Source organism: Chelmon rostratus, chromosome 17 (assembly GCF_017976325.1).
Source record: "Chelmon rostratus isolate fCheRos1 chromosome 17, fCheRos1.pri, whole genome shotgun sequence".
Lineage (NCBI taxonomy): Eukaryota > Metazoa > Chordata > Actinopteri > Chaetodontiformes > Chaetodontidae > Chelmon > Chelmon rostratus.
Genome location: NC_055674.1, coordinates 5937859 through 5964043, shown reverse-complemented (window position 1 = coordinate 5964043; position 26185 = coordinate 5937859). Strand labels below are relative to the sequence as shown.

The 26185-nt window shown below is 43.4% G+C and overlaps 3 protein-coding genes across 3 annotated transcripts in view; all 3 read left to right on the top strand.

Annotated features, from left to right (window-relative positions):
• Positions 1-16094, top strand: part of si:ch211-210g13.5 (inactive phospholipase C-like protein 2) — a 64451-nt gene extending 48357 nt beyond the window's left edge. The window contains exons 3-6 of the mRNA XM_041957697.1: positions 467-670; positions 3650-3725; positions 10812-10921; positions 14220-16094. Coding sequence (XP_041813631.1) covers positions 467-670; positions 3650-3725; positions 10812-10921; positions 14220-14672 — 843 coding nt within the window. The 3' untranslated portion in view covers positions 14673-16094. The remainder of the gene's footprint in view (positions 1-466; positions 671-3649; positions 3726-10811; positions 10922-14219) is intronic.
• A 1061-nt stretch (positions 16095-17155) lies between these two features.
• Positions 17156-18747, top strand: hcrt (hypocretin (orexin) neuropeptide precursor). Its single transcript, XM_041957679.1, has 2 exons — positions 17156-17239; positions 18382-18747. Exons 1-2 carry the CDS (start codon positions 17156-17158, stop codon positions 18745-18747), a joined length of 450 nt encoding a protein of 149 aa, XP_041813613.1.
• Positions 18748-22444: 3697 nt separating this feature from the next.
• kcnh4a (potassium voltage-gated channel, subfamily H (eag-related), member 4a) overlaps positions 22445-26185 on the top strand; it is a 30634-nt gene continuing 26893 nt past the window's right edge. The window contains exon 1 of the mRNA XM_041956843.1: positions 22445-22520. Within this exon, the coding sequence (XP_041812777.1) occupies positions 22445-22520 (76 nt within the window). The remainder of the gene's footprint in view (positions 22521-26185) is intronic.

Sequence of the window (26185 nt, the reverse complement as noted above, 5' to 3'; positions counted from 1 at the left end):
ACCAAGACAAACACTGCGCTGCTATCTTATCTTGTTTCTGGTCTGAGGGGAGTATCACGATCCCTCTCATTAAATCTCCTCGCTCAAGGTCATCTGCAAAAAAGTGCTGGCAATATTTACCATTCCATTAGGACCGCAATCGCTCCATTTGCCAAGCACAATAACTCCACAGGAATTTGCCTCAGTTGCTTGTGTTGCTTTGGTTGGTTGCACTGGAACACAAACTCACTGTGGCGACAGCTAAGAGGTTCAAGGACAAAGAGGACACCACATGCTGAATATTTATGTGAATTTATTTGTTAGCGCTGGAATATTTAACACTTTTTAATTGATGCTGCTTCCCAGAGCAACTGAAGATGAGCGTGTTGAATAGAAGCAAAACAGACATAAAAGCAGGACACAGAGTTCCTTCTTTTTACTCTCTTTTTTATGTGTTCACACCCAAACTGCTGTCCTTTCTTCCCAGAATGCCATGGTGTCCTTCAAGGAGCTCTGTGGCCTGACCCCGGCGGCCAACATGAAGCAGTGTATCCTGACCGTGTCCACATGGCTGATGAACAGCGAGCGCTCACTGAGGGTAACAGTGGACCTGAGCGAGACTTACCCCACCATGGAGGCTCAGGGTCCGGTTCCTGAGCTGCTGCGCAAAGTGCTCACCGCCTATGACATGGTAAACGACATGTGTATGCACCAGCATGTGAGGCTGTCGGGCAGACAGAAATGTTTATACTGCTGCAGTGAGAGGCTGAATTTGATCTTACACATATGAACAATGTTTTGAACAAGCAGAAATGCCCTTCAGAAATCAATATTATACAAATTCATTACACGCACACGCTTATTTAGATCTTGTACTGTGCTCATGCAAGACAATTACACTCTTATTATAGCGTGTAACATCAGTAAATATCTATGTCAGCTGAAGATAAAATGTCAGAGCACTCTGGCATTTAAGTATGATAACAGAGGCTTCCCTGTGTGCACTTCCTGCTCTGTGCAGATCTCAGAAAAGAAATAGAGATGAAAAATGCTCCTTTCATCCTACTTTGTATTTATCATTTGATTCAAGCGTTCCCACAGCTGGATGTGCTTTACAAGGCTTCTGAACGTGGCCAGAACCACGTAATTGTCAGATTGTCAAGATGCAGCTTCTCATTGTATAATTTCACACATCCTTCTCCATCCTGCCCCCTCTCTTACAAGAACACTGCATTTTTCGCCACTTGACATTGGTACGGCCCAAAAGGGGTTTGGACAACTCCGTCTGTAATTAGTTATCACCCGCTGTTTTCCTCTCCTCCTCCTCCTCCCCTCCTGTGAGGCTTGGTGGGAGCTGGCGAAGTGGGTCACGAGGGAGGACCGAGGTTGTTGTGTCCATGCCGTTCAGATCATGGGCGCTCCTGCTATTAACACCTACAGGGGTGCGCTGATATCAGGAGCGACGCAGCAAGCAGATCCTAATGGAATCTGCTCTGGCTTTTATGAGGCTTCACACCAGACTGGAAGTCTGGGACTGTCAGAGACGCTCCAGTCCACAAAAAAAGTCTTTAAGGGGGCAAGCAGAAATCCATATATTAAAGTTGTACATATTAGAGCATCTCAAGGCCTTTAACACCAAAAAATGTTTGTCTTTGTTACTTTATTCATCTGAACAATCAGTTTTTTAAAGGGTGTTCAAAAACAACATTGCCAATATCAAAACTGTGCTTGTAAAATTCAACTAAAAGTGTATTTTTCTTCTCTTGTCACCCATAATAGCAGCACCCACCTCCAGTCTGGCAGTCATCCTCACATACAAACGCTCCTGTATGTTGAATTATATCAGTGGCTGGCTGTTATCAGATGCACATACATTAGCCTATGGCCTTATCCTGCTGCTCGGGCCTGGTCAGCTGAGTGTTTGCTTCCAAGAGACTGGCCTGTTGGTCCAGTCCCAGCTCAAGAACAGAGGCCCCACTGTTTGTGTGTGCGTGTGTGTACATGTGTGTAAATGCATGTGACTTCATGGGTGCACGGCTGCCAACACCGGGCCACTCGCTGTAGCATATCAGCGCGCGTGTCCTCAGTCACCCCCATGTGGGCTGCGTTGTAACCCTGAGCTGAACAAAGCATTGGCAAACTGGAACAAGCTCACACACACAGACACATGTGTGTGCATGTACTGTATGTGCGGATAGATCTGTTTACACCGCAGCTAAAATGGCACATATGATAAATAAATAAGCAGTTGTCTTAATCAAAAGCTAATGTCAGGCCGGAAAGTGAGATTTGGATGTTTTTAGCATAACTTTTACAGTTACACAGGAAGAAATCCACCACAGTACGCAGACAGAGGTGATACTTTCAAGACCAGAATCCGGTGCAGCTTCAAGACATGCTGCACTGACGACTGCCTGCTTGCTGCTATTGGAAATATTTGCTCTCTGTCTTACTTTCACTGTTGCTATGCCTCACAGTATGTCCTTCCGTTATCTGGGGATGGGTGGAGAAGGTCTCGGAAATGCTGGTTCATCAGATACCTCATGTATTAGACATCATAGATTTCTGTATGTTTTTTAAAATTTTATCAATCCTTAGATTAAATCGCCTCCAAAATGAGCTCAGAAACCTAAACTAGAAGCCAGTTCTCGTAAGAATACCGAAACAAGAAAAGGCATGCACACACACAGTATGAGAGCCACTTCCTGTCTCCCTGCTAACAGGGGTGTGAAACTTCATTAGCTTCCTCCTCAGTGCCGCAGGGCTGGTCCAGCTGCTCCTCCTCAGCCTGTGGGAAGATGTTTAGGGCTCAAACCGCACAGCGTTGTGTTGGTCAGATACAAGTAGAGTAGAGATGAAAACATGTCATTTCGATGATGATAACTACATGTGAATCTGGTTCTCAGTGCAGAGAACAAATTCAGAGGAGGATTTCAAACAAACAGCTCAACAAGAAGATAACAAAAGACGACAAATATGAACAAACTCAAACACGTGTACAGCAATTACACACAGGAAAAAGCAAAAGTCATCTTTAAATGACCCAGAAATAATCAGTTTACTGTAATTTAAAAGCATATTCTCACACGAAAACCTGCAACTATTAAATTATCGGCCAGAAAATAATTACTTAAACGTCTCAGGCAGGTCCCGTCTGGGAAGCAAATCTTTTTGCAAGGCCGTCGAGTTAAACACTGGCGTGACAAAGCTGAAATACTAAACAGACTGCTTTCAATTTAGCTTTCCTCACGCATTTTATCGAGCTTTCTCTTGTACTTACATACGAGGCAAAACAAATCCGAACTGTGTTGCTTACACGCCCAATTAATTAAAAAGAATCTGCTTCCTCTGATTATGATCTTACCCCAATTATAGTCATCAGATAAAGACATTTACATGACAGCTATGTTGCCTTAATTGGGTTAAGGGTGAATTGTTTGTGTGCCTGTAAATATAGCAGCTAAATCCACTTCAAAATGAGCCCTGGCTGTTGGGGTGACTGTTAGGCTAAACATTGTGAACTACTAAGTGGCAGACGCCACTTAGTAGTTCACATGAAGTGTTTCCCTCTTGGTGTTTGTTTACAGTGTTTGATCGGGCCTCTGCCGAAGGCCGGACCGCGGTTTGATGCTGAGATGTGATTCAAATGAGTTTCTTCTTTGTCTTCCAGATGATCCAAACCAGCAGAACTCTGATTGAGTCAGCCGACGTCGTCTACTCCAAGCTCACACAAGCACAACGAGCAGGTATGCTGCCTCAGGGGCTGAGCTGAGTCCTCAGCTGCAACGTCCCTGTTCATCCTCCTCTTTTTCCGCACTGCACGGCATGTTGATCACAACTGGATCATCATCCAGGCTGATATTTTGGTTGTCAGCACCATGAGACGAGATTAGATCGATCTCCGTGCCGCTGTGAGGAAAACGACTCACATTTCAAGGACGACATTTGTATCAGACACAAATGAAATTACCTCACTTACTCGCATATTTCTTTAATTTGTTCACGAAAAATAAGATCATGAGGCATGAAGAAACATAAATGTATCTGAGGCGGTGAATATTTTCAGCTCTCCTGCTCTCCGGTCCGAATGAATCGCGCTGAGAGAACGTGCATCTGCAGCCTTCAAACGTATTATGTGTCGCGTCCTCCCACCTAATAGAATGAGGACAGTTTATCCGGCGCTGCAGCATCTCCATCAACATCAGCCGTCGCTGCTGTTGATGGAACCGGCCGTCATCAGTGAGTCACCGCCGAGTAGTTATCATGTCAGTGGGCAGGTGGAAACAGTCAGCCAGCCACGCAGACAAAGGGGAGAAAAGAGGACAGAGAGGTTAACATCGTTTGAGAGGAAGAGAGGAATGAAAAGGTTTGACGGAGTGAGGAGTGACAGGGCAAAACGGAGAGGAAAAGAGGGAATTAAAGAAACATTTCATCAGCGCAGCGCTTTTAAAAAGGGTGCTCGATGTAAGAGGTCCGGCCTTTTAGAGGAAAGGATCAAATACGCCATAATAAGATCATTAGGAGAGAAATGGCTTCAAATCAAGAAATCCTGTGGCTTGTCTTCCCCAGCCTCTTTTACATTCAGCGCTAATTGTTCCTCATTTGCCTTGCTTCTCTACAAGGCAGAAGTGCCTCTGCTGAAGAGTTCCTCAAATGGCAGAGCATAGTTTGAATACTGACCTCTTCATTCCGCATGTTTTTGCCTCACATTCTAATGAAGTATGCAAGAACGGAAACAAATGCGACACCAACAGATTCAGGCCTATTAGAGAGTTCATAATAGCTAATGCAAACATGGAAAGTCATTTGTCGTCGGTGTGGCCGTCGTTGTGTGTTTTGTGTACGATAAACGCAAAGTAGACAGGGAAGGCTCACTCACGAGCACAAGCCAGCCCAATATCCTGAGGCCGATAAGCCAATTTAAGCCTGCTATGCCCAGCTTCGCTCCCTGGTGTCACACAGAGGCAGGCATATGCTTCACTCCCCACACCACAACAAGCTGATAGCTGATATTCGCACTGTGCAATTACCCAGGGATGTAGGTTGAACGCTGCGGCTCCAGTCACAGAGCTGTCCCCTGCCTCCGTGGTCCCCCTAGCCCAGAGCTGGAAGCGTCTTCAAAGGCGATGGCTGCAGAGTTAAGCAGAGCTTAAACCCCACACAGCCGCAGCCCCACTCACAGCGGTGGCACTAGCTGGATACCGGAGGCTGATGCTCAGTTTACTGCCGCTGTCAGGTGAAAACCTGACAGCAACCAGAATGTCAAGTTTTCAGAAGCTACAGTACAAAAATCAAACATGTTTGGTGCCTCTTTAAGTCATTAAATCAATTCTGAAAGGGCCTCACAAGCCCAGGGGGTTAAGCATTTTCTCAAAGAGCATCTAATCCGTATCCAATTGAAGTGAAAACATGGAAATTCATAAATTTGGAGTTACGAGGTTTTCACGTAAGAGCAGCATTATGTAAGAATGATACAATGAGGCAGAGGGATGGAGCGACAGCCCTGAGGGGCCTCAGCTGCATGCCAAACATAGCACTTTCCCTATCGCCCACTCCCCTGCCCCCAGCACTCACACACACATGCCTCAACCCCTAAACCCCCGCCGCTCTCAAACGCACATAACTGCCGTGTCTGTTCATTCATGCTCCCAGACAGTCGCTGTTGTAGTTTTGATAGCGATACACGAGGCTAGAGGAAAAAAAAAGAGCGGAAAAATACAATGTAGAAAAAACAGCTTTTTCTCCGACATAATGTGGCTTTTCAGCAGGCTGCCAGAGAGACAGATGCCCCAACGCTGTTTACCGAAATCCAATTACTCCGCTTTTCATGTGTAAAAAAGCTATATAATGTATCCTGCTGCCTCAAATCAAAATTTCTAAATAACAGTTCTGAACTTTAAATGAAATTTAACCTTGTTGTTGCCGAAGAGGATAGAAAGTGAGATTATCTCAGAATGCGGTCTATGTGTGGCAGTTAATGATGTTTTTTGTTAATGATGTGCAACAGCTCCATTTGCACCTGCAAGCACAAAGTATAAAACACACATTTATGATTATGACGGAAGAAAATACAGATTAGATTGAATATCAATTAAGACAAGATAGAATAAAGAGTAGTTAAAGTGGTTTGCACTGCCTGTGATAATGTCCCTCCTGTGTTAAATAAACAAATGACTTTCCAATATTAGTGTTGACACTTCTGTCCCACTCTTTGTCCTCTCCATCTGCATCCTGACTCATCAGGTCCCTGTTGTTTGGATTTCTGCTGCTGCTTTTGTTCACATATTTGCAGGATTTTCTCATAATGGAGCGTCAAGTGTTTTTAGCAGTATGGCTTAGCGCAAATAGAAATGAAATACATCTATAGAGTGATATTATTATATAAAACCGATTCTAGTATGGAGAATTGGGATTGATTGCGTTATTTCTTATTTTTGATGAGCAGCTGGCAAACCTGTGCCGCTCACTGTGAGATCCTAAAATGCTTAAACTTGACCTTCATGATGCTGAAAATGGGACAAATGGAAAGGTTGAGAGGGGTTGAGCTAAGCTACTTCAATCTAATCTTGCAATCAGACGATCTAATGAAATGCAACACAGACTCACCTGCCTCCCTGCACAATGCTGCAACACAGCCCGTTCTCCCTAAATGGGCTTTGTCCCTCTTTCTGTCATCTGTGTCTTGTTTCGCTCCCGTCTGGTTCATTATAAGCATTTCTAATCCTCTAGAGAGCAGAGAATCCGTGGAGGAAATTGTGATTAAATCATGACTCCCCAACAAAACGCTGCATCTTTGTGAAGGCTAGGAAAGCATGGATTTACCTCTTTTTGAGAGACTGACAAGGCCTGAATGCACCCTTCAGAAGCCATCTCATAAGCCATATGATTATGTGCAGACTGACGATGACAATAGCATCAGCCCCAACAGAGAATCGAGAGTTGAGGCGTATGACGAGCGAGATGGTGGATTTGCACGGAATTGGAAAGGTTTTGTCCCTCTGATCGATCTGGAAGCCAAAGGTATAATTTTGGTGTAATGGCTGTGTGAGACGCTGAAAAAGGTGCTATTAAAGCATTACTGAGGGAGTATGGAATGGAGTAAGGTGTGTGTGTGTGTTCTGCATCTAAGCTTAATTTAAGGCCTTTGATTGGACCTGACACGTTTGCCCCAGCCAGTGAAAGTGTGCTCTACTCATCAGCTAAATGCTGTTGTGACAGGGCCATAATCACTATGACGCACAGGCCGCAATCTGAAATGAGGGACCTGAACTAAGCGCCGACCTCTTAACTTGCCTTTCGTTTTGAATTTTGTGGCACGGGTGGCACGTTGGCGGACTCCTCGCTCATGCATCAGGAGATGAGACACGGAGATGCGGGACAGTTTTGGGTTGTTATGGCCCTTACTTCCCAAACGCCCCTCCTCCCTCTCCTTCCTGTGTTCAGCTTATGCCCCGTCATTATTGCAGCTAATCAGTTTAATTTGGGCAGTGAAGCTGACGTGTTGATGAGGATGGAGAGGTGCCGGATGATCCCCCCTGGGCACTATTGATGGCTCGCCATCACACACACTGCTAATGGGAGACCAGATAGACAGCTGGGAAGCACACTCTGGCACCTCCAGATGCTACCACTGTGTGTTTGCGTCTGTGTGTGTGTGTACGCTTTACACTGGCTTATGTGTCTGCACGCATATCTAATCTGTTTGTGTATGGAGAGCACAACTCCCACTCCCACTCTCACTCCCTCTCCTAATGAGCCTTTGCTCCTCTAGCTTCTAAAAGGATTTTCTCAAGTTACGATTTCTTTTTCTTTTTTGCAGTTTTTCTGAACATTTTAAGGATAATCTGTGCTTTCACGTCCGTATTCAGCTCAAAGTGTGTCTGCTCGTGTGCAGGCTGGTAAAACTTTATTGAAAATGGTGATAATGTTGTTAGCATTCAGCAGCTACAGCTCACTTCAGGCTCAGTGGCTAAAAACCAAGAATCAAGGGAGCTGCAGCTGTTGGATGCTAAAAACAGCGGCGGTGAATAACTAGTACATTTAGTCAAGTACTGCACTTGCATTGCTGTGTATTTCTCTTTCATTCAACTTCCTGCTACATTAATTTGATCACCATAGTTAGTTAATTTAGTCTGATTTTACATGCAAAACATATGATCAAGTTATATGATGCATATGTGTTGATACAGGCCCTGCACACATGCACAGGTGCTTGCAGGTATTGTGGTTGATCACGCCTGCTCAGGTTACGCCATGTCACCAAACCCCTTGTACCAATAAGAATGATAAAGTTGTAACCCATCCCACTAGAAAACTAACAGGAGATTGACAGATGTCAGTCAATCCAGCGCATGCACACACAGCCCCGAGAAAGGAACTCCGTGATCGTGGAGCACAGGTGTGCAGGGTCTTTGAACTGCCCACAAGTTTCCAAAATAGTTAAAATCAGCTCAACCTGCTATCTTAAAGTGCTGCTGAGAGAACATTGTGGACAGCTTTTCTGAGAAACTCCTCTTTTAGTTTTAGATGCTAGCAGAACAGCAGCTACCTTAGAGACCTTAAACCAGGCCCCGGAACAGGTGCAAGCTCACTGAATTCAGAGTTCAGGAGCTGCTGCCTTCCTGCAAGCCTCACTGTTATTTATTGATGTTCCCTTCCATGCAAAGACTGTCTCTCTTTCTGACGACTCCGACTGTGTTGGTATGGTTCAAGGCCACTCCATGTGGATTCCATTACCATGAAAATCCAAGGGATAAAGACACCCCCCCTTTTGTCTTCCTCGGCTTTGTGCAGTCATTGTTTTCCCAGCTCATCAGCAGCTGGAAAATCCCATTCTCTGTTTGCAATGATGGTATTCTGCCTGGGCTCTGCGGCGTGTATGACTCAAGATGAATTAATGAAACACTGTTCTGACTGTATGTAGCTCCCTCTCACCCCCTTTCCCATCTTTGTTTTCATCATTTCTTTTCATCAGATCCTGTTTGGAGATTCTGTTTGATTTTAATATTTACTCACCTTGCTCTCCCACTCCCTCTCTCTTGCTGGAGCTGCTTCTCCTTTTCTGTGCATTTGTATCTGGAGCATACAGTAAGAGGTGCTGCTGCAGAACTCATTACAAAGGCAAAAATCCCTCTCTGCTCTATGCAGAGACTGTGAGCATTTACTGAGGGGTGTGTGTGTGTGTGTGTGTGTGTCTGTGTGTGTTTGCGCGCATGTGTGTCCACTCAGAAAAGACATGTTGTCCCTCAGTCCTGTCTGCCTAAGCGTTCATTTCTCTGCCTCTGTCTGTTTCCACTAGAGAAGCTAAGCATAAGATCCTGTCTCGTCAGAGAGTGCCATGGGGGCCACATTTTGTTTATTAGCTCGAATTTCACAGATTTTAAGTGACAGTAAGAAACCGCAAGTGTGTGACTGTTGGGGGAAGGAAATGCTTAATAATTGGGAAATTAAATGCTTGAAGAGGCTGTATTACGACGAGCCGCCTCCAGCTAATTTCATCTCTTATTCAGCTCTCTGCCTGCCTCGCTCCCCAAATTCTGTGATCGCACACCGCCTTGGCTCAGCTATGCACTAGCAACAGCCCATTAACTACACCAGATTACAAGATCAAATCAGGCCTAAACCCTGTTAACACAACTTTCAAGCTCAGAAACAGATATTCTGCCATGGCTGTAAATCACCAATTATATGGAAATGAAAGACAACTGAGGTCCTGGTTCTTGAGTGTGATGCACACAGAAGGCCAGAGATTGTATTTCCTGTATTTCCTTCCTGACCTTTTGATCTGTTTTAAGTCTGCTGCAGGTTATTTTGGAAAGATGACAAACGGACAGTTATGTCAACTTGCTGGAATGATGTTTGCATACATTTTGAATGAGACGAGGAGGCCTGTGTATACTGTACATACAGTGTTCGTGCATCTGAGCCCTGATGCATGCAGAATTATCTCTACTGACGACAACATAATGTCATTGTGTGGTGGGAGATGATGTAACTGCATGACCTGATCAGGAGAGCATGACATACTTTTACTGTGCAAATTGTAAGCAGAGCATTAAATAATAAACAATTTTATCACTCAATATTTTATAGCTTTGTTACATACATGTTTTCTCTTACCTTAGTTTATACAGTTATTTTTCAAGAAAACAAGCAAAAGTCTGCCACTGGGCTGAGGTACTTCCATGCTCTCCAGTGAAAATCCATTTAATTAGACTTCTCTTGACAACAGTAGAGGTGCCGTATCTGCCGACTAGTTGCTGAAAATAGCTGAGGACTGAAGAATGAATGACTTGTGAAGATGGGCTTTTGTGAATTATAGCGCATTATGCTTCATCAATGTCTTTCCAGCGAATCAAAGCACGAGTGGCATAAGGTCAGTTGTCAGGGCCAGACTGACAAGCAGGCTGAGACACACAGCATTAGGAGGAGTTTGTTCTTAAAGCCCAGAGGATTAGTAATGGTCTGCCTGGGCTAAATGAAGCCGGACCTACTGATAGACCAATTAAAGGTCAGCCTGCATTGCACTACCTCAATTTTAGCCCCATTAGCAATGCAGCACATTGTACGGTGGGCTGCTATTGTGGCCATTAAGGTGCTCATGAGGAGCTGACTGGATGTATTTTGTTCTGCAGACTTTGTGCTGCACACTGCAAAAGTGACCATAAGAGCAAGCAAATTTCTGTATTACTACCTTCATTAAGTCCTGATTGTGTGTTTGTTGTTTAGGACTAAATGTCATTTTTGCATTGCAGTTCTGCTTTTGGCTTCACTGTGTAAATTATAGTGTGTGTTCAATTCAGAATTCACATGTCCTGTGTGTCTGTGTTCAGGTCTGGACTTCCATGAGGACCTGCATCGTATAGGAGCAAAAGAGGGTCTAAAAGGCCGCAAACTTCAGAAGGCCATGGAGAGCTACGCTTGGAACATCACTGTCCTCAAGGTGAGACGGGCTGAACCACACCTGGCACGTGGTGTCCAGCACAACAAAGATTGTTTTGGAGGCTATAACCAGCTGGATAAGCAATCCCAGTCCCTGTTGTTGAGATTAAACTGCATGGTGTTTTAAGAAAGCTCTCTGGGTTAATTGTATTTGCCTCCTCTCTAATCCCTAAATCTCTTAATTAATTACTGCTGATTCCAAGTTTCTTTTTTTTTTATTTGCTCGTGTAACTATCTTGACGAGCAATGATAGGATTGTTCACACTTGTTTGTAGACACAAACATGCTGCTCTGTTATTCCACATAAGGACACAGTGGGGCCCCCAGGACGTGCAGTGAAGATGGCGCTCAGCAAAATGCGTTCTTGACTCGGACTCAGGGAGATAAGGTTGCCCAGTGCCCTCATTGCCTCTGTGAACACCAGTGCTAATACCAGCGCAGATAACGCACCACATGCCGCTCAGACTGTGCTCTGCACAGTGGGCCTGTTTTGCTAAATAAGGACAGAGCAGCCTGGATATTTTTATCTCATCTCCTCTCATCACCCTGAAATCATTTAGCATTGAGTGAAGAAGCTCCCTTGGCTGAGCTTTTCGCTGGAGTGCGAGGTTAGGTGGATGTTTGATTGCTCGATTCTGCTTTGCCTTTTCATGTCAGCCTCGTCAGATAAGAAGATGGCAAAGATTAGGGCTGCAACTAACAATTTATTTTCATTAATGGTAAATCTCTTTTGTGGTTTTCTCTTTAAAATGTCAGGAAATAGTGAAAAATTGGCATTACAAGTACCCCGAAATCTTAAACTAAATCTCAATGTCTAAACACATCAAATTTGCAAAAAAAATAATAATAATAATCATAATAATAAAAGCAGCGAATCCTGGAATTTAGGAAGCTGGAAACAACTAAGTTGATAAATGACCTCAATAATTAACTCATTATCAAAACTGCTTTGACTCATTAACTAACTCAATGTTCACACTAGTGACAGTAAAAGGTCAGTAAACCAGTGTTAAAAGTTTTGGTGTTCTTGCTATTTTTCTTCCACTAATAGAGCAGCCGCATGTGCAACAACCAGATTTATCTTAATTAAGCCTCATTGCACTCTCTAGAATTGGGAAACGCCTGTGCTCAAGTAGCATAACAGATGGACACCCAAATCTAATCCCTGCCTCGCCCCATATACCCTAAACTCATCCAGCTCCTCCCATCCCACACACACTTCCCTCTTTCATCCTTTCCTGGTCCTCTAATATCTTTGGTGAGCCACAGTCTGAACATGAAGGCACCTCGGCGTGCACATAAGCTCTCCTCTTCCTCCTCCTCCTCCTCCTCCTCCCATTCTTCAGTTGTAATTTGTGTCTCGTACTGAACATTCGGTGCCAGCCTGGTGCCTGTTCGCCAAAGCTGGCAGCCGTGCCCGGTAACTTCACCTGGCGGCCTGTCCAGACCCTCGGCAGGCCTGGAAGCGCTCGCTGGTAGATGGTGAGGAAGCTGTGAGGGAGTGAGAGAGAGAGAGAGAGAGAGTAGCGTCTTCTCTCTGTCTCTCGCTCCCTGTTTCCCGAACTCCCTTGCCACCCTTACTTTGACAGTCATGTCAGAGCTGTCGTGGCGAATGAGGGTATTTGCCCATTCCTACCAGCATTACCACGGCATCAACACAGCAGAGAGGCTGAAAAGAGAAGCTTTGAAGCAAGTGTCAAGAATATTGTGGCCATTTTAAGAAGAATAACAGCCTCCAAAAACATGTAATTAATTGTTATCACATAATTCATCAAACCCCTGCTTAAGGAGCTCAGATTATAGCAATGGGCGGCCAACCATCGCAACTCTGACCCCCTTTTGTCTTGCCAGCACTCACTCTTGAGCTCATTTGTTGTGCAAAGATGATGGCTCAAGTGGGAACTTACTGAGTCCATAAACGAGTCCTGCTAGTGCTTTGCTGTCACATACCACTCTATAATCTTAAAATAGTGTACAATAAAGGCAGGTTATTGACTGCTGATATGTTCATCAAGGGATGGACTGATTTTGATAAACAAGGGGGAGATTAGGGTAGAATTAGATGAGGATATAGCGGTGGGATTTTGGTGGCTGTCCTGGACTTAGGCCCCTGTGGATAGCTTTGGCCCAGCTGTAGGGGTGAATGTACCCGAATATGAGTGCCGTCGTGATTTGGCTCTGGCAGCGCGGGACAGGCTTCTCGCTGTCTTATTTTATGCCGAGTGAGTCATGACTTACATAATTTTAGTTTTTTTTTCTATGACTTATTCATTCTCATGGTTTGCGTGCTGGAGTGGCTCAGGTAAAAGGCCACTTGCAGCATATTGACATCCCATGGGAGCAGAGCGTCGGGCGCCGTGCGCAGGGCAACACCTTTGCTCATTCCGCAATATGTCAGACTGCTGTGCCTGCCTTGTGGCACTGGGAACTTTATCCCTATCACCATTTGCACCAGAGCAGGTCGGCCTGTGCCTCTTCACAGGGATGTTAACGAGCTGTCACGGCGGGTCAGACCGAGTCCAGAGTGAAGTTCAGTGGGAAGGAGGGAAAATATGTAGATTCACAGATGAGAAGGCGACTGCTTTCAACTTGCTTTTGAACAGATGTTGGAGAGATGGTGGTGTAAAGAAAGCGTTGGAGCGGACGTGCTGAAAGAGGGCGGGTTGTGGCAAGACTGAGAGGCCTGAGGGGAAGAGTCTAAGTCTTTAGAAGTGGAGAGAGTTTAGTAAAGCATGCGGTCAGATTCCTTTTCTTGTTTTATTTTGGCCAGTTCTAATAATATAAGCACCTCTCACACACAGAAATAACCGCCTGTGGAGAAGACTCGACCACATTTCCACATGGCAGAGGCAGCTAGCTGAAGGAGGCAGGCAGCCATGGCAGCGGCCCAGATCGACTTGACAGTGCTGTAAAGCAGGATGCCTGCCCTGACCACTTCCTCCACATATGGCAGGGTTTCAGCTCTGGGGTGCTCCCAAATAAAGAGCAGAAATGTAGTATAACATTATCACCATATGACAGCACTATTCTCCAGCTCAGAGGAGCAGGACGAAGGCCTGGCAGGCAACCAAAGGCCTTCATTCAGTGGCTTTATACTGCCCCCTTCAGCATAGTATTGGTTAGTGCATGTTGGAAAAAAAAAATCTTTTGCCACCTTTACCCGATTTGTTCCCCTTTTTTCATCTTTGTTTAACAAGGTAAAGGGTGCTTTTTAGATTAAAATCTCATAGATGTAGATATTTCCTGCGATTTTTGTTGTCTTACAATCCGATGTGTCTCTCTCTCTGTCTCAACCTCAGGGCCAGGCAGACCTGCTGAAGCACGCTAAGAGCGAGGCACTGGACACTCTGCGTCAGATCCACTGCGCAGCTCAGTCCTGTGGTCTCAGCAAGAACGGAGCAGCATCCCCCCAGCTCCAGCATCATCCTCACCACCAGCCACAGCAGGTCCAGATACAGCAACAGCCTCAGGCCAAGGCCCACCCACAGCCCCCGCCGCTGTACCACTCCCAAACTCAGCTCCAATCCCAGATCGCACCGCAGGCTTATCTCCATCCCCTTCCCCAGCACCATCCCCAGCTGCCAGCTCTCCCTCTGGTTCAAACTGTTTCAAAACCACCGGCCTATCCTCAACCCCCGCCCCTACCCCAGCACCAGTTTCCGTTCCAGAGCCAGCAGCAGAGGGCAGCGGGGCCTCTGGACGCCATCCCTGAGAAAGAGCTGGTCAGCGAGGATCCTGCGGGATCCTGCTGACCCGCGGCCTGTGCCCACAGAGAACCCTACCCAAAGAGAGACAGAGAGGGCGAGATAGAGACGGAGAAGCAGAAGGGTGTAGAAGAGAAGCAGGAGGCCAGTAATGAAAGGGAGATGGAGGAAGCGGCGGAGAGGGTTAAAGAGATGATGATGGTGAGGAAGGCTCGTCGTGTAAGAAGTGAGACGCAAGTCTGAGAGGGGGTTGGTCAGATGGCTGAAGGAGAGAAGAAAGAGAGACCTCACACTTCATTCGCACATTTCGAAAGAGGATGAAAAAACTGGAACAATTTGGATTTTGAAGATAATCTTCTCCTCTGCCTTCTCTCTCGTGAAAAGACAAAATTTGGTAACAGCAGGTAACAAACTCCTGCGTTCCTGCGTAGGAATTCGTTCAGTTGTTGGATCAGTGAGTTTAAATTCGTCTCTCTCTGGGCAGGGCTACTTACACGCCCCTCCACTAGCTCTGTGGGTACAGGCTTTACCTCACATTGGCATTTTCTGCCACATATTTGCCTTTTCATTTCCAGAGATTCCTCGGCATGTCTTTGAGCTTTTATTTCTTCATGCTCACACTCCTCCTCCTCCATCTTAGACACGAAGCTGAGCGCAAACCCCCACTCCTCTCAGTGAAGTGGATGCCATTTTCGTTTGCGAGTGCACAAAGTAGGAGTCACAGATGAGCGTTTCGGCACAAAGCAGGGAGCTGTGGAGCTAGAATAGAAACACAAACTGCAGCTGTTCATGTCTTCAGTCACACACGTGCTCTTCTTGCATCCCTTTGCTGTTGTCAACCTCCACGGAGCCACGTCTCCACTTTCATTCCGTAGGATTTCAGTTCTGCAGCATTCCTGAACTCTCCCCACAGGGTCTCCTCGTCTCCTCCCCAGGGGCTGTGTTTGACGTTACGTGAGTTGGTGTTTTGGTCCCCAGGGTGGAGCTAGCCCACCTCTGTAAGTGGCGGAGCTCACCAGCCAATCACAACTGGAATATTTGACCCTTCCTGTTAGAGGTCAAAGGTCAACAGGAACATGGTACTGCTGTCAAAAAAAAACAAAAAAAAACACACAAAATAAAGTGAACATAGATGTAAACTGTATGTAAAATGTATGAAAGGAACATATATTGCTATAATAATTCTTGCAGACACAGACATTAATGATTGATATTATAATAACTGTTGTTAGTTCTATTGATATTCTGATTCTTTTTTAACATTACTTCCACATATACAGTGATTTGACACCTGTTGTTCTGTGGTGCAGATCAGGACAACCAGTGCATGTGGGACTGGAACGAGGGATCACGGGTTAGCGCCACAGCACGGGGGTCAAACAATAACCTGACATGTGTTTCACTGCAAAGTGAGTGTGGATTCTGTAAAAGCTCCTTTAAGTGGCCCATTAAAACTGGCTTCATTGTTTATCCCGCCTCCTCGCGTTCATTTCTCTTACTTTCAAACAGGAGTGCATGCAGATGTATTTTCCAAATGACGCGTGACGTGTGAAGCGATGCCTCTGACTGCATTCGAACAGACATCACTAGCTCTCTCACCGTGAATCTCAAGCAATCAATAAAGCCTTTCAAAAGCTTTATTGATTACTTTAGATGCACTGTTATTCCTCTTGTTCTAACGAACAAGAAGTAGGCCGGTTGTTACATCACGTATGAGTTTGTCTGTTTAAAACAATGCTCCCTGTTGTCCATAAGATGGCAACAGATATTAAGTAAATGGCTGTGAGCATGAAAGGATGAAAAACAACAATCTGAGAGTCAATAATTGCTTTCAAATGATTTTTTGCTGGAGTATGAGAGTGCCTGTGTTCTGCGCTTTGTAAAGCAGATCCTGTGGGACCAGCGATGAAGCTGACACTCATCCACCTCCCAAAAGATATATATTATAAGCTCTCTGTTTTTTTCCAATTAAAAGAATCCAACTTAAAATTTTGGGACCTTTGCAGCTGTGCAGCCATAGATTCATCAACACTGGTGATTGGTGTTATGTAGGAGCAACAAAATGCACAAAACTTGTTTGGGTGTCAGCATGGCACCTTTTGTACGAGAGAATAAAGCCCATAGAACCTCATTAGCATGACTTTTGAATGAGCTTTTCATTAGAACTGAGAAAGGACATCTGGTCTAATTCTGTATTTATATTTTAAAACTCATAGGACACAAAAGCTAATTAACTTCTGGCACTCACCACTCATTACAGTGGTATGTCTTCGTAAACCTCTGGCGTGCGGCCACAAAGAAATACCTGCAGTTCATCAAAGGTCCAGAGAAGTGCCTAGGAGATGATCTGCCACTGGAGACTAATGAACGGCAGCAAGCCTGGCGTCAACCCTTCAAATGAGCAAGGAAAGAACAAGGGAATTAGTGGTGTTGTGTCATGTTTGCCCGTTGGCCTGAATGACGTCCGTTGGCGTGGACATCACAGAACAATATAAAAGACATTTCTTCCCCTGGAGAGACAAGAACATCAGATGACTCCCCTGCACACAAGGCAGAAGATGACGTGGGTCCCCAACAGCTTCCAGAAACGTGCCGGAGTGGACACATCTAACAGGGTAAGACGGCTTCAGTTCGATTTTAAGTTTATGTCTGTTAATGTACTTGGGTTGCAGTTATGGGAACTGTATGACGTCCTTTCCTACAAAACTTGTTTTGGACAGATTTTTCTCTCTTCAGGGGACCTATATGTACCATAATTGGGACAATTTACAATGTTGAAACATTTTCTGGGGCCATCAGGCGTGTAATCACTGGTAGTTAATGTCTTCACAGAGTATTTTGTAGTGGTGGAATGAAAGTAAGTCCATTTGCTCAAGTACTAAAGTTCAATTTTGGGAATCTCTTTCCTCTTCGTATTGTTTTATACTTTTACTCCACTCTGTGATCCAGGGGCAGAAATTGTGTTTTTTACTCTGCTATATTTTTTAAAACTTTACTTGCAGAGTCAGATTATTAAAAAAAAAAAACTAATTAAAAAAGTATTTTTTTATGTATTATTACAGATTAAACTATGCGGCAGTGCATAAAGTACTTCAAATCAGTCCCACTGCAACATTAAAGTGATACAAACATTAATGCATCCATGTTTTAATCCAGTCATATGACGTTGTTTAATATAGATCGTTCTGCATAATGAGTCTTTTAACTTTTGGTACAGTAAGTACATTTTGAACTTGTAGTTTTTTTTACTTGTATCAGAGCATTTCTACACTGTGGTGTTGTTACTTTATCTTAAGTTTTAGTTAGTAATTGTTCCACCACTGGTATTTTACCTAACTCAAGGACGAGAGTAAAAAATTAGTTTCGGCTATTCTGTTTGTGCCTCTTTGTTCTTCTCTCTGTTTGAATAACACTAAAAATAATAATTTGTTTAGGATTTAGGTAATAGCTCAGCCATGACTATACCCATGTAATCATACGGCTGCACATTTGTTTAATATGAACTTTACAAAATTAAATGCATTCTATTATATTGGGATGATTTTGTTTACGTAATACCACTTTGACCAGAGATTAAGGATTTATCATGTATATGTGAAATAAAGATGTTATTGGAAATTCAGTGATTCATATTCCTTCAGTGAACATTAAACATATTAAGCTCTGTGTTGCATATCAAAGATAAAAAGTTGCTGTTGTTTTTAGGCCTACAGATCATATTCTGTGTCCATGTAAACTCATTTCTTTTGCCCAGCAGAAAGTCCCGCTGCTGGTTTTGATGTTGCTGCTGTCTCAGCTGGCCTGTGATGCTCACAGCGTGTCTGAGTGCTGCAGACGACCATCTCGCTCCTGCCGCCTCTATGTGTTGCTCTGTCGCTCCGGCACAGGCACCTCGGGAGGGCCGCTCACAGGAGATGCGGCCGCTGGCATCCTCACCCTGGGTAAACGTAAAGAATATGACGATCGCCTGCAGAGCCGACTCCACCAGCTCCTCCACGGCTCCAGGAACCAAGCGGCTGGGATCCTGACTATGGGGAAGAGGACTGAGGAGAAGGCAGGAGAGCAGTACATGGACTGGATGGCTCAGTCAGGATCTAGCAACACAACACCCCTGCCTGTTTGAGGCTAAATACCTCATGGTATAACCATACTGGGACTCTAGGTAAAGAAAATCACACATATTTAGTGAATGTTATTACACAAGTTTTTCTTTGAGCTGTGCCTTTTTGAATGTGATATGGAGTGCACATGTAATATTGTACATACATGTAAAAGGCCTTGTGAGGTAATAAAAAAAGTATAAAGTTGATAACATGCCTTTAATCATTCTTGGGTGTGTTTCCTGCAATTACAACTAAATATTTCTTACAGTTTTATTATATTATATTATTATTATATTATAAGTAAAATCCATTTGACATGTTGTTGCATTAACTTCAAACCTAAAATCGTGTTCCTTGCTTCAATTATATCCTATATAAATCCTATCCACCTCACAAAAAAGCTGTGATTCAAACAATTTCAAGCAGTACGTATCCGCTCAGTGCTGTGTTAATAAAACATCATTGGTGCAAAAGAGTTTTCTCGCAAATCTAATCAAAACTACAAGAAAATCTTACATGAACAAGAATTTCTGTGAGAGCAAAGAAGAGACTTTAGTTGCTTCTTGCCTCACATTTATAATTTACTACCTGCGCCAAGGGGGTGATGTTTTTGGTTTGGTTTGTCAGCAGGATTACGGAAAATCAGAGTCATGGGGTAGAAACACAAACCATTTTTCAATTTGTTAAAGCTGTGAGTCGAAGCATTTCATGGAATAAATGCCACATCTTTAAATCCAGCAGATGGCAGTACAGTTCAGGTGCGACACAGAAAGCAGTCATTGCAGCATGTGGGGACAGTGGTTTCATGGGGCAGTGGGTACAAATGTAAAATCACTTTTTTTGTTCTCTCAAACTGAGGTGTGGCTATGGAAACATAGACACATGTCATGCTAATAATAATACGACAATTTGCAGAGGCCTGCGCTCTCTGAGTGCCCTTCTACTTTCATTTTATTATTGTGAGATTTGCTGAAAAAAAGACTGAATCACTGCATCAAAATAGCTCCATCCAAAAATGCCTTTTATGAACACCATGGACCATAATGGTGCTTTTTACCATATGCAAACAGCTATCATGTCTCTGTACCAGGCCTTTATTTCCCACTTCATTAATTTGAAGCTTTGGTGGAAGCTAAAGGTCAGGTAGGCATGGATCTTTATGGCTTGATTAAACATTATCTCTCAATAAATAAAGAGAAAATGGAAACAGCAGGGTAAACAGAGAGCACCATTAGTTATATGTTCCTCTCCTAATGTGCAATTTGGGCCATGTAAAATTGCTGTTCCATTAACACGTTAGATTTCAAACTGGTGGAGTTCGGATTTTTGCTATGAATATGAAGTGAAGGGGAGGGTTCAAAGTAAACACAATCCACTCCAGTTACTTTGGAGTGGACTGACTGAATCATTGTACTGAATCAAAGCCCAGCACCTCAGCTCACACCTACGAGCCCATTACAAAGCAGGACTAAAGAGGGCCACAAGATGGCGCTAATATGATAAACAGTGAGAAAGGTAGTGATGGAGGCAATGTCCTATCCAATAGAAAAAATAAATTTAAAATTGTTCTTCCATCATTCCTGTTTTTTTTTCTCTCTTCTCTTTTGGGTTTTAGTATTTGTGCACTTGCTGTTCAATATAAAGAGCGATTTTTGTTAAAGCCTTCAAAGAACAATATTGGTGGTTCAAAACTTTGCACTTTTTAATGCATGAACATTGCAGCTAGAATGTCATCGTTCATACTGGAAGGATTTTTCATCCACGTTTCCTCCCTCAAATAATCTGATTTTCACCCAAGTAATAATTATCTTTAAAAAAAATTCTAAGTTTCTATCACTTCTGTTTTCCTCTGGCTTCTCTGTATTTAAAATAAGGTTTGTTTTTCTTCTTTGCCATTTGCATGCTGTTTAGACCCAAGCTCCCACCCCTCATTGAATCTACTTATATAACACTGGCCTCTGCTTGTGCACAGTGTGTTTTAGCCAAGGGGATGCTTTATGAAGCTGAATGATATTCCACTTGGGTTTTCTGCCCACAATCGAAGGTAAAAATCAACAATTAAGCATGATAAAAAATGACTGAGAAGCTGGGCTTACTGTAGCTGCTGTGGAAACATTCTTGAGATGCTCAGTGTCCAGACAGAGATGCTGTTGTTTGCCTAATTACTTTATTAGGAGTCTTATCCTACAGATAACACATACAATATAGGCTACATGATGCACACATTTCTTTGTCACTTTTGGGGGCATTTCTTAGAATTGTCTTTCCTGCACCTTCATGCCATCCCTGTGAAAGCAGAAATCGGTTTACATTCTTCCACAATGCTAATTGTAATTGCAGTGAATAATTAAGGGGAACCACATTTTGTTTTAGACTGCTTTCTGACAGGATATTCAGTTCTGAAGCACTGAAGCTGCAGAGTGCCGCTCAGCAACATGTTGTAGCATACATCTCAAGCTGAATCTGCCATTGTCACATGAGTACAGCCGTTAGATTACTGCTCATGTTGGCTTTCAATGTACTTTAAATCTTTAAATCAATCTATTTGGAAACCAAACCAACCTGATATAGCATTAATTTTAAAACTAACATTGATTTTAATTGGCTGTGTTTTTCCCCCCACCTTTTCATGGAACAGATTTTCATAACCTATGCATTAATGAAATGTCAGCTCTCAGTGGGTGTGTGATGGTGCACAACAGCTTTGCACTCCTATATGGAGGAGGAGAGTGATAATTGGGAGTTTGTTTATATATAGTGGCAAAGAAATGTGACACACATATGGTGATACAGACACACGGCAGATAGTTCCTTCAAGCTGCTGATGACATGAAGCGTAGCAGTGGAAGTACTGTCGTCAAACAGCCAGTGAATCATCACCAGGTGCTTTATTCAACCTGACCTCTGACTTCTGTACATCCACAGAACAGCAGAAGAAGTCTTGACACAGACACCCAAATATTCAAAAAAAAAAAAAAAAAAAAAGAGTTTCCACAGCAACCAACTCGGGGTGATGCTCTCTTTTCATGTTTCACAATACTGTCTGTGGTGCTCCCTGTATGCAACACATTAACGATCAACAATATGAAGCGAGCAGCCATAGCAACAGAACAGCAACTTGTACCTCCCTAAAAGGAGTTTCAGAGAAGATGCAGAGGTAGAGAGAGAAAGGCAGACAAGTTAGAGGAAGGAAGTGATTTCTATTAACTTGTCTTTGGAGTGAGAAGTAGGAGGATGCAGGATTTGTATGAGAAAGAAAGAGAAGGTGAGAGAGGTAACTAATAAATACACAGGATGCAGGAAGGGGGATGGTTCAGGCTTTTGTGTGAGAGACAGAGGGAGGGAGAGAGGGAGAGAGAGAGGCAGGGAACTCGGAGATGGCAGGAACCATGGTGAGTGGAGTTCGACTGACTGAAGAGAAGCTGAGGCTTCGCTGTGATACTGGAGTGGTGCTGAGAGCAGGGGGATGCGCAGCTGAACCTGAAAGCTTCTGACTACAGCACCTCTGAGCTCACCTCCGAAGAAGAAATTAGATTTCTGCTTGATGCAAGTTAGTGGTTTCGTCTCAACAACGTAGAACAGAAACAATCAGAACATCGTGCAGGAGGGCAAAGGAGAGGCGCCGGGGCTCTCTTTCAGGTCCTCTTTGGGGAATGGTGATGAACTGATGCAAAGTGTTGTCTGAGAGTCTGCAGCCTTCTTTTAATCCAGTACAAGATGCCTGTGATGAAGGGCCTCCTTGCTCCACAAAACACCTTCCTGGACACCATTGCAAACCACTTTGATGGCACTCGTAAGTATATTTTGAGCAATATAATATAATAATGTACTCTACAGTTGTCTAAAGTGTTGTTTTATGACTGGCAAGGTAATAAATTACTGCCTTGCATATGCCAATGGGCAGCATTCTGTGTGAGCTTGCAGTTTAAATGCAATTTGCTTGTATGTCTTTCGACTTGTTGCCTGTGCCGGTTCTTTGGGTATATTATGTCACCATAATAGTGTAGTCAGTGTGTTCTAAACTTTTTCTCCAGAGATACATTACAAGACAAATTATTCAATTCAATTGGTGACGGCTACAAATGAATTTGCTGCACTTTTGAAGCTGCGACTCTGCCAGTGAAGCCTACTGTAGCTTTTAGGATTTTAGCCTTTGGCATTTTTGTAACCCACTTTAGGATTGTGACTGGCACTGAAAAACACTGCTGTCGACAAATGTGTCTGACAGTAGTGAGATCCAATTATAAGACTGCGAGTTGTGACAGTGAACCAGAGCTAGACATGGAGACGGACAGCACAGTCCATTATGATCTATTGGAACTGAAGCGCCACTTGTTGGGCCACAGTGCTGCTTATTATGATGTTTCATTGAGATTCAGGTAGTTTTTCAGTCAAGGTCTTTCTCTAAAAGAAACCAACAAAGGAATGTTGCTAATTTTGAACAGGCATACTGAAGACTGCAGAGCTCATGCTCCTCTAATTTAAAATCAACAGAAGAAATAACACCTTATCAAACACTTTCTCTCGTGTCCTTCCTCAACATTAAACTTCTGAAAACCGGCTATTTGTTGCTGCTTAAAACAATTGTCTCAATAAGCACAAATCTGTTTCAGCACAGTGTCACTCATCTCATAATTATGCCATTTCACAAGCTATTATACTAAATACTATGATTAAAAACTAATCAAAGAATCTGCAACCACAAAAAAATTTAGATCCTAAGAAACAAAGCTTTGCTTACAAAATACAATATTTTTTTACAGATATTGCATTAAAAATAAAAATGTGCAACATTGTCCATCAAAAACATAGCATGACGGACTTTCAGTACCTCCACAAATGTCATTTCAACTTTAAAAGAACACATCAAATACAAATTGCTTCCACTCATGTCTGAATCTCCCAGACAGCAACATTATTTTCCTATTTGGAGTCTCCTTGTTTATACAGTGTTTCACTCCACAGAACCTTTTTGCACAAAGCAAGCTGCACCTATATACAGTATATATATAATATAGCACTTGGATGCACACTCACACACCAACCCTGTATCATACACCATAGCACGCATGAACTATGCTGGTCTGTGCTGTTGCATAATTTAAAATAGAGCCTAACGGTCAGACAGTGGTTGTTTATCTTCATGCTTATATGATAATGACTGTTCATGTTTTTGTTTTGTTCCTGCCCTACCAGTCCAAGTGTGTTAGCATGCACCGTGTCTCAGAATCAGTGCAGAGTAGAAAGTCATCAGCAGACACAGGACGGCTCTTTCCATGAAAGGTGTGAGAGAGTGTTTACGGGTCAGACTGTCCATGTCCTTTACAACTTATCGAATTCACAAATTCAGTGTGATAACACTATCCTTGTCAGCATCTCCCCATTACACACATGCACACACACACAAATCCTCCATTAGTCCCTCATGTTGCCTTGCCCTTGCTTTCTGCACGACGTGCACACACATAAACTTGCACATACAGACATCGGCGCAGGAGACATTTTCTATGTGTCTAAGCTGCCACATTACTGTATCAGATGTGCAACTGTGCGGCTTGACCAAATAGACGGCTAGGGACGGCTTCAGAACAGAACGCTATTCAGTCTAAGAAATGCCCTGAATCTCTCTCTGTTGAGTTGAAAGTCTCTTTGAAGACGAGGGGATAACTGCGGAGCTGAAGGGCAAATTTTAACTCATATCTCTATGCAAAGAATGCTCTATAACACAACCATCCACGGAATGATTGAATGCCAACTGAAGCGCAGCTCAGGGGAATGGAGGTTGTATTCACCTGGCCCTGATGTGTGAGCAGGGACATTAATTAGAGAGCCCATCAAATGTCATGAAAGGGCTTGTTCAGCCATCCTCTTTGAAAGCAGAGAAAATTACATGATGTACTGAAAGACTTTAGACTAACATTTATGATCTCTAGTATAATAATTGTGCTTTGTGGGCTTTTGGGTCAAGTATCATAGTATCAGGGATGTAGATTTTTAATTATTTCAGTGATTTAATAGTACAGTACCAGCGTAGAAAGCTTTTTCTTTTAAAATAATGAATCCCTCCTTGTCAACAGTCTCTTCTGCTAATGGTCTGAACAGGTGCTGGAATTGCATTTTTCTCCTCCTCATGAGTGCTGCCATGGAAAATAAGTGATAACAATCATGAGTTAGTGCATCTTAACTGGAAGCAAGCAAATGCATTAGGCAAATGCCCACAACTGGAGCTCTAAATGGTAAAAATCTAAAATGAAAAAACTGTTGTAACGTGCGCTGAGTTAATTTAAACACAAGATACTTGTGCTCAAAAAGAGGATTCATTCTCAGTGAAGAACCTTGGAGCTCTAATCTGCCTCTATACCTGCCAAAGAGCAGTGATTCCTAACACGTCTCTGGGGGTCATCAGGTGGAAACCTCCCTTCAACAGTGTTTTGCCTACTTAGTCCCACTACACCTCCAGGAGGTTAGGCAGTGAACTCCGGCGTCCCAGAGTCACCCCCCCTAGTGCCAGTTCACACTGCTCCTACACAATCCAAACAGCACCGCCACGTTCAACTGACCCAGAGATACTCCAGGTAGTGGCCAGTACCGATGCTACCATTTAACTATTGCTAATGCTAATGCTAAGCGCTAAGAAGAACAGAAGAAGACAATACAGTTCCGGTTCCATTTAGCTAATGTTACGTGCTAACTGCTACCTGCTAAGAGGAACAGAAGAAGACAGTAAAGCTAGATTCACCTATACTATCTATACTTTCTATCGAAGCATCGATGTGGGCTTTTGCTGAAGAAATCACTGGGAGCAAGTTTCACAGATGCCCGATTCTTTGACCAGTCATGCTTTGATGTCTCTCATTGTGAGCCATTCACTCGAATAACATGAAGCCATTAAAAGAAACAGGCTGAGGGAGAGGAGAGACATGGATGAAAGTGAATGGGGCTGATTCCAGAGCTTCTAGCGACTGGTGGCAAGAGATACGACCAACACATACCTCTGATTATGAAGAAAAAAACTAATAAAACTAATAATTGTAGGTGATCGGGTCATTGGAGGAAATCTGCAGGGGCACAACTGGCTTCAGGTTTAGCTGAGGAGCATTTTATCTCTGCTTAACACTACTTCAGCCAAAAGATTCATTGAGATCTGTTAAATGCTCTGCATACCAATCAGAATGAGGCTCACACTGCAGATCCTTTATTGACTACATCTGTTTTGCAGAGGGCAATGTCTCTGTAACCCCATAGATGCAGATTACGGGATTGCCATATGATTTTTTTTTCTATACAAATTGCCATGGCAACACAAGCCTGGAAAGTCAATTGTGAGATTAACTGCACACTTGTCAGGTAGAAAATATTCACACATCATTAACCGACTGTCATTTCCTCTGGAACAAACAATTGTTAACACCCCCTCTCGCTTGGTAATTATTTTTCAATTTAAAAAGTCTCATAAAA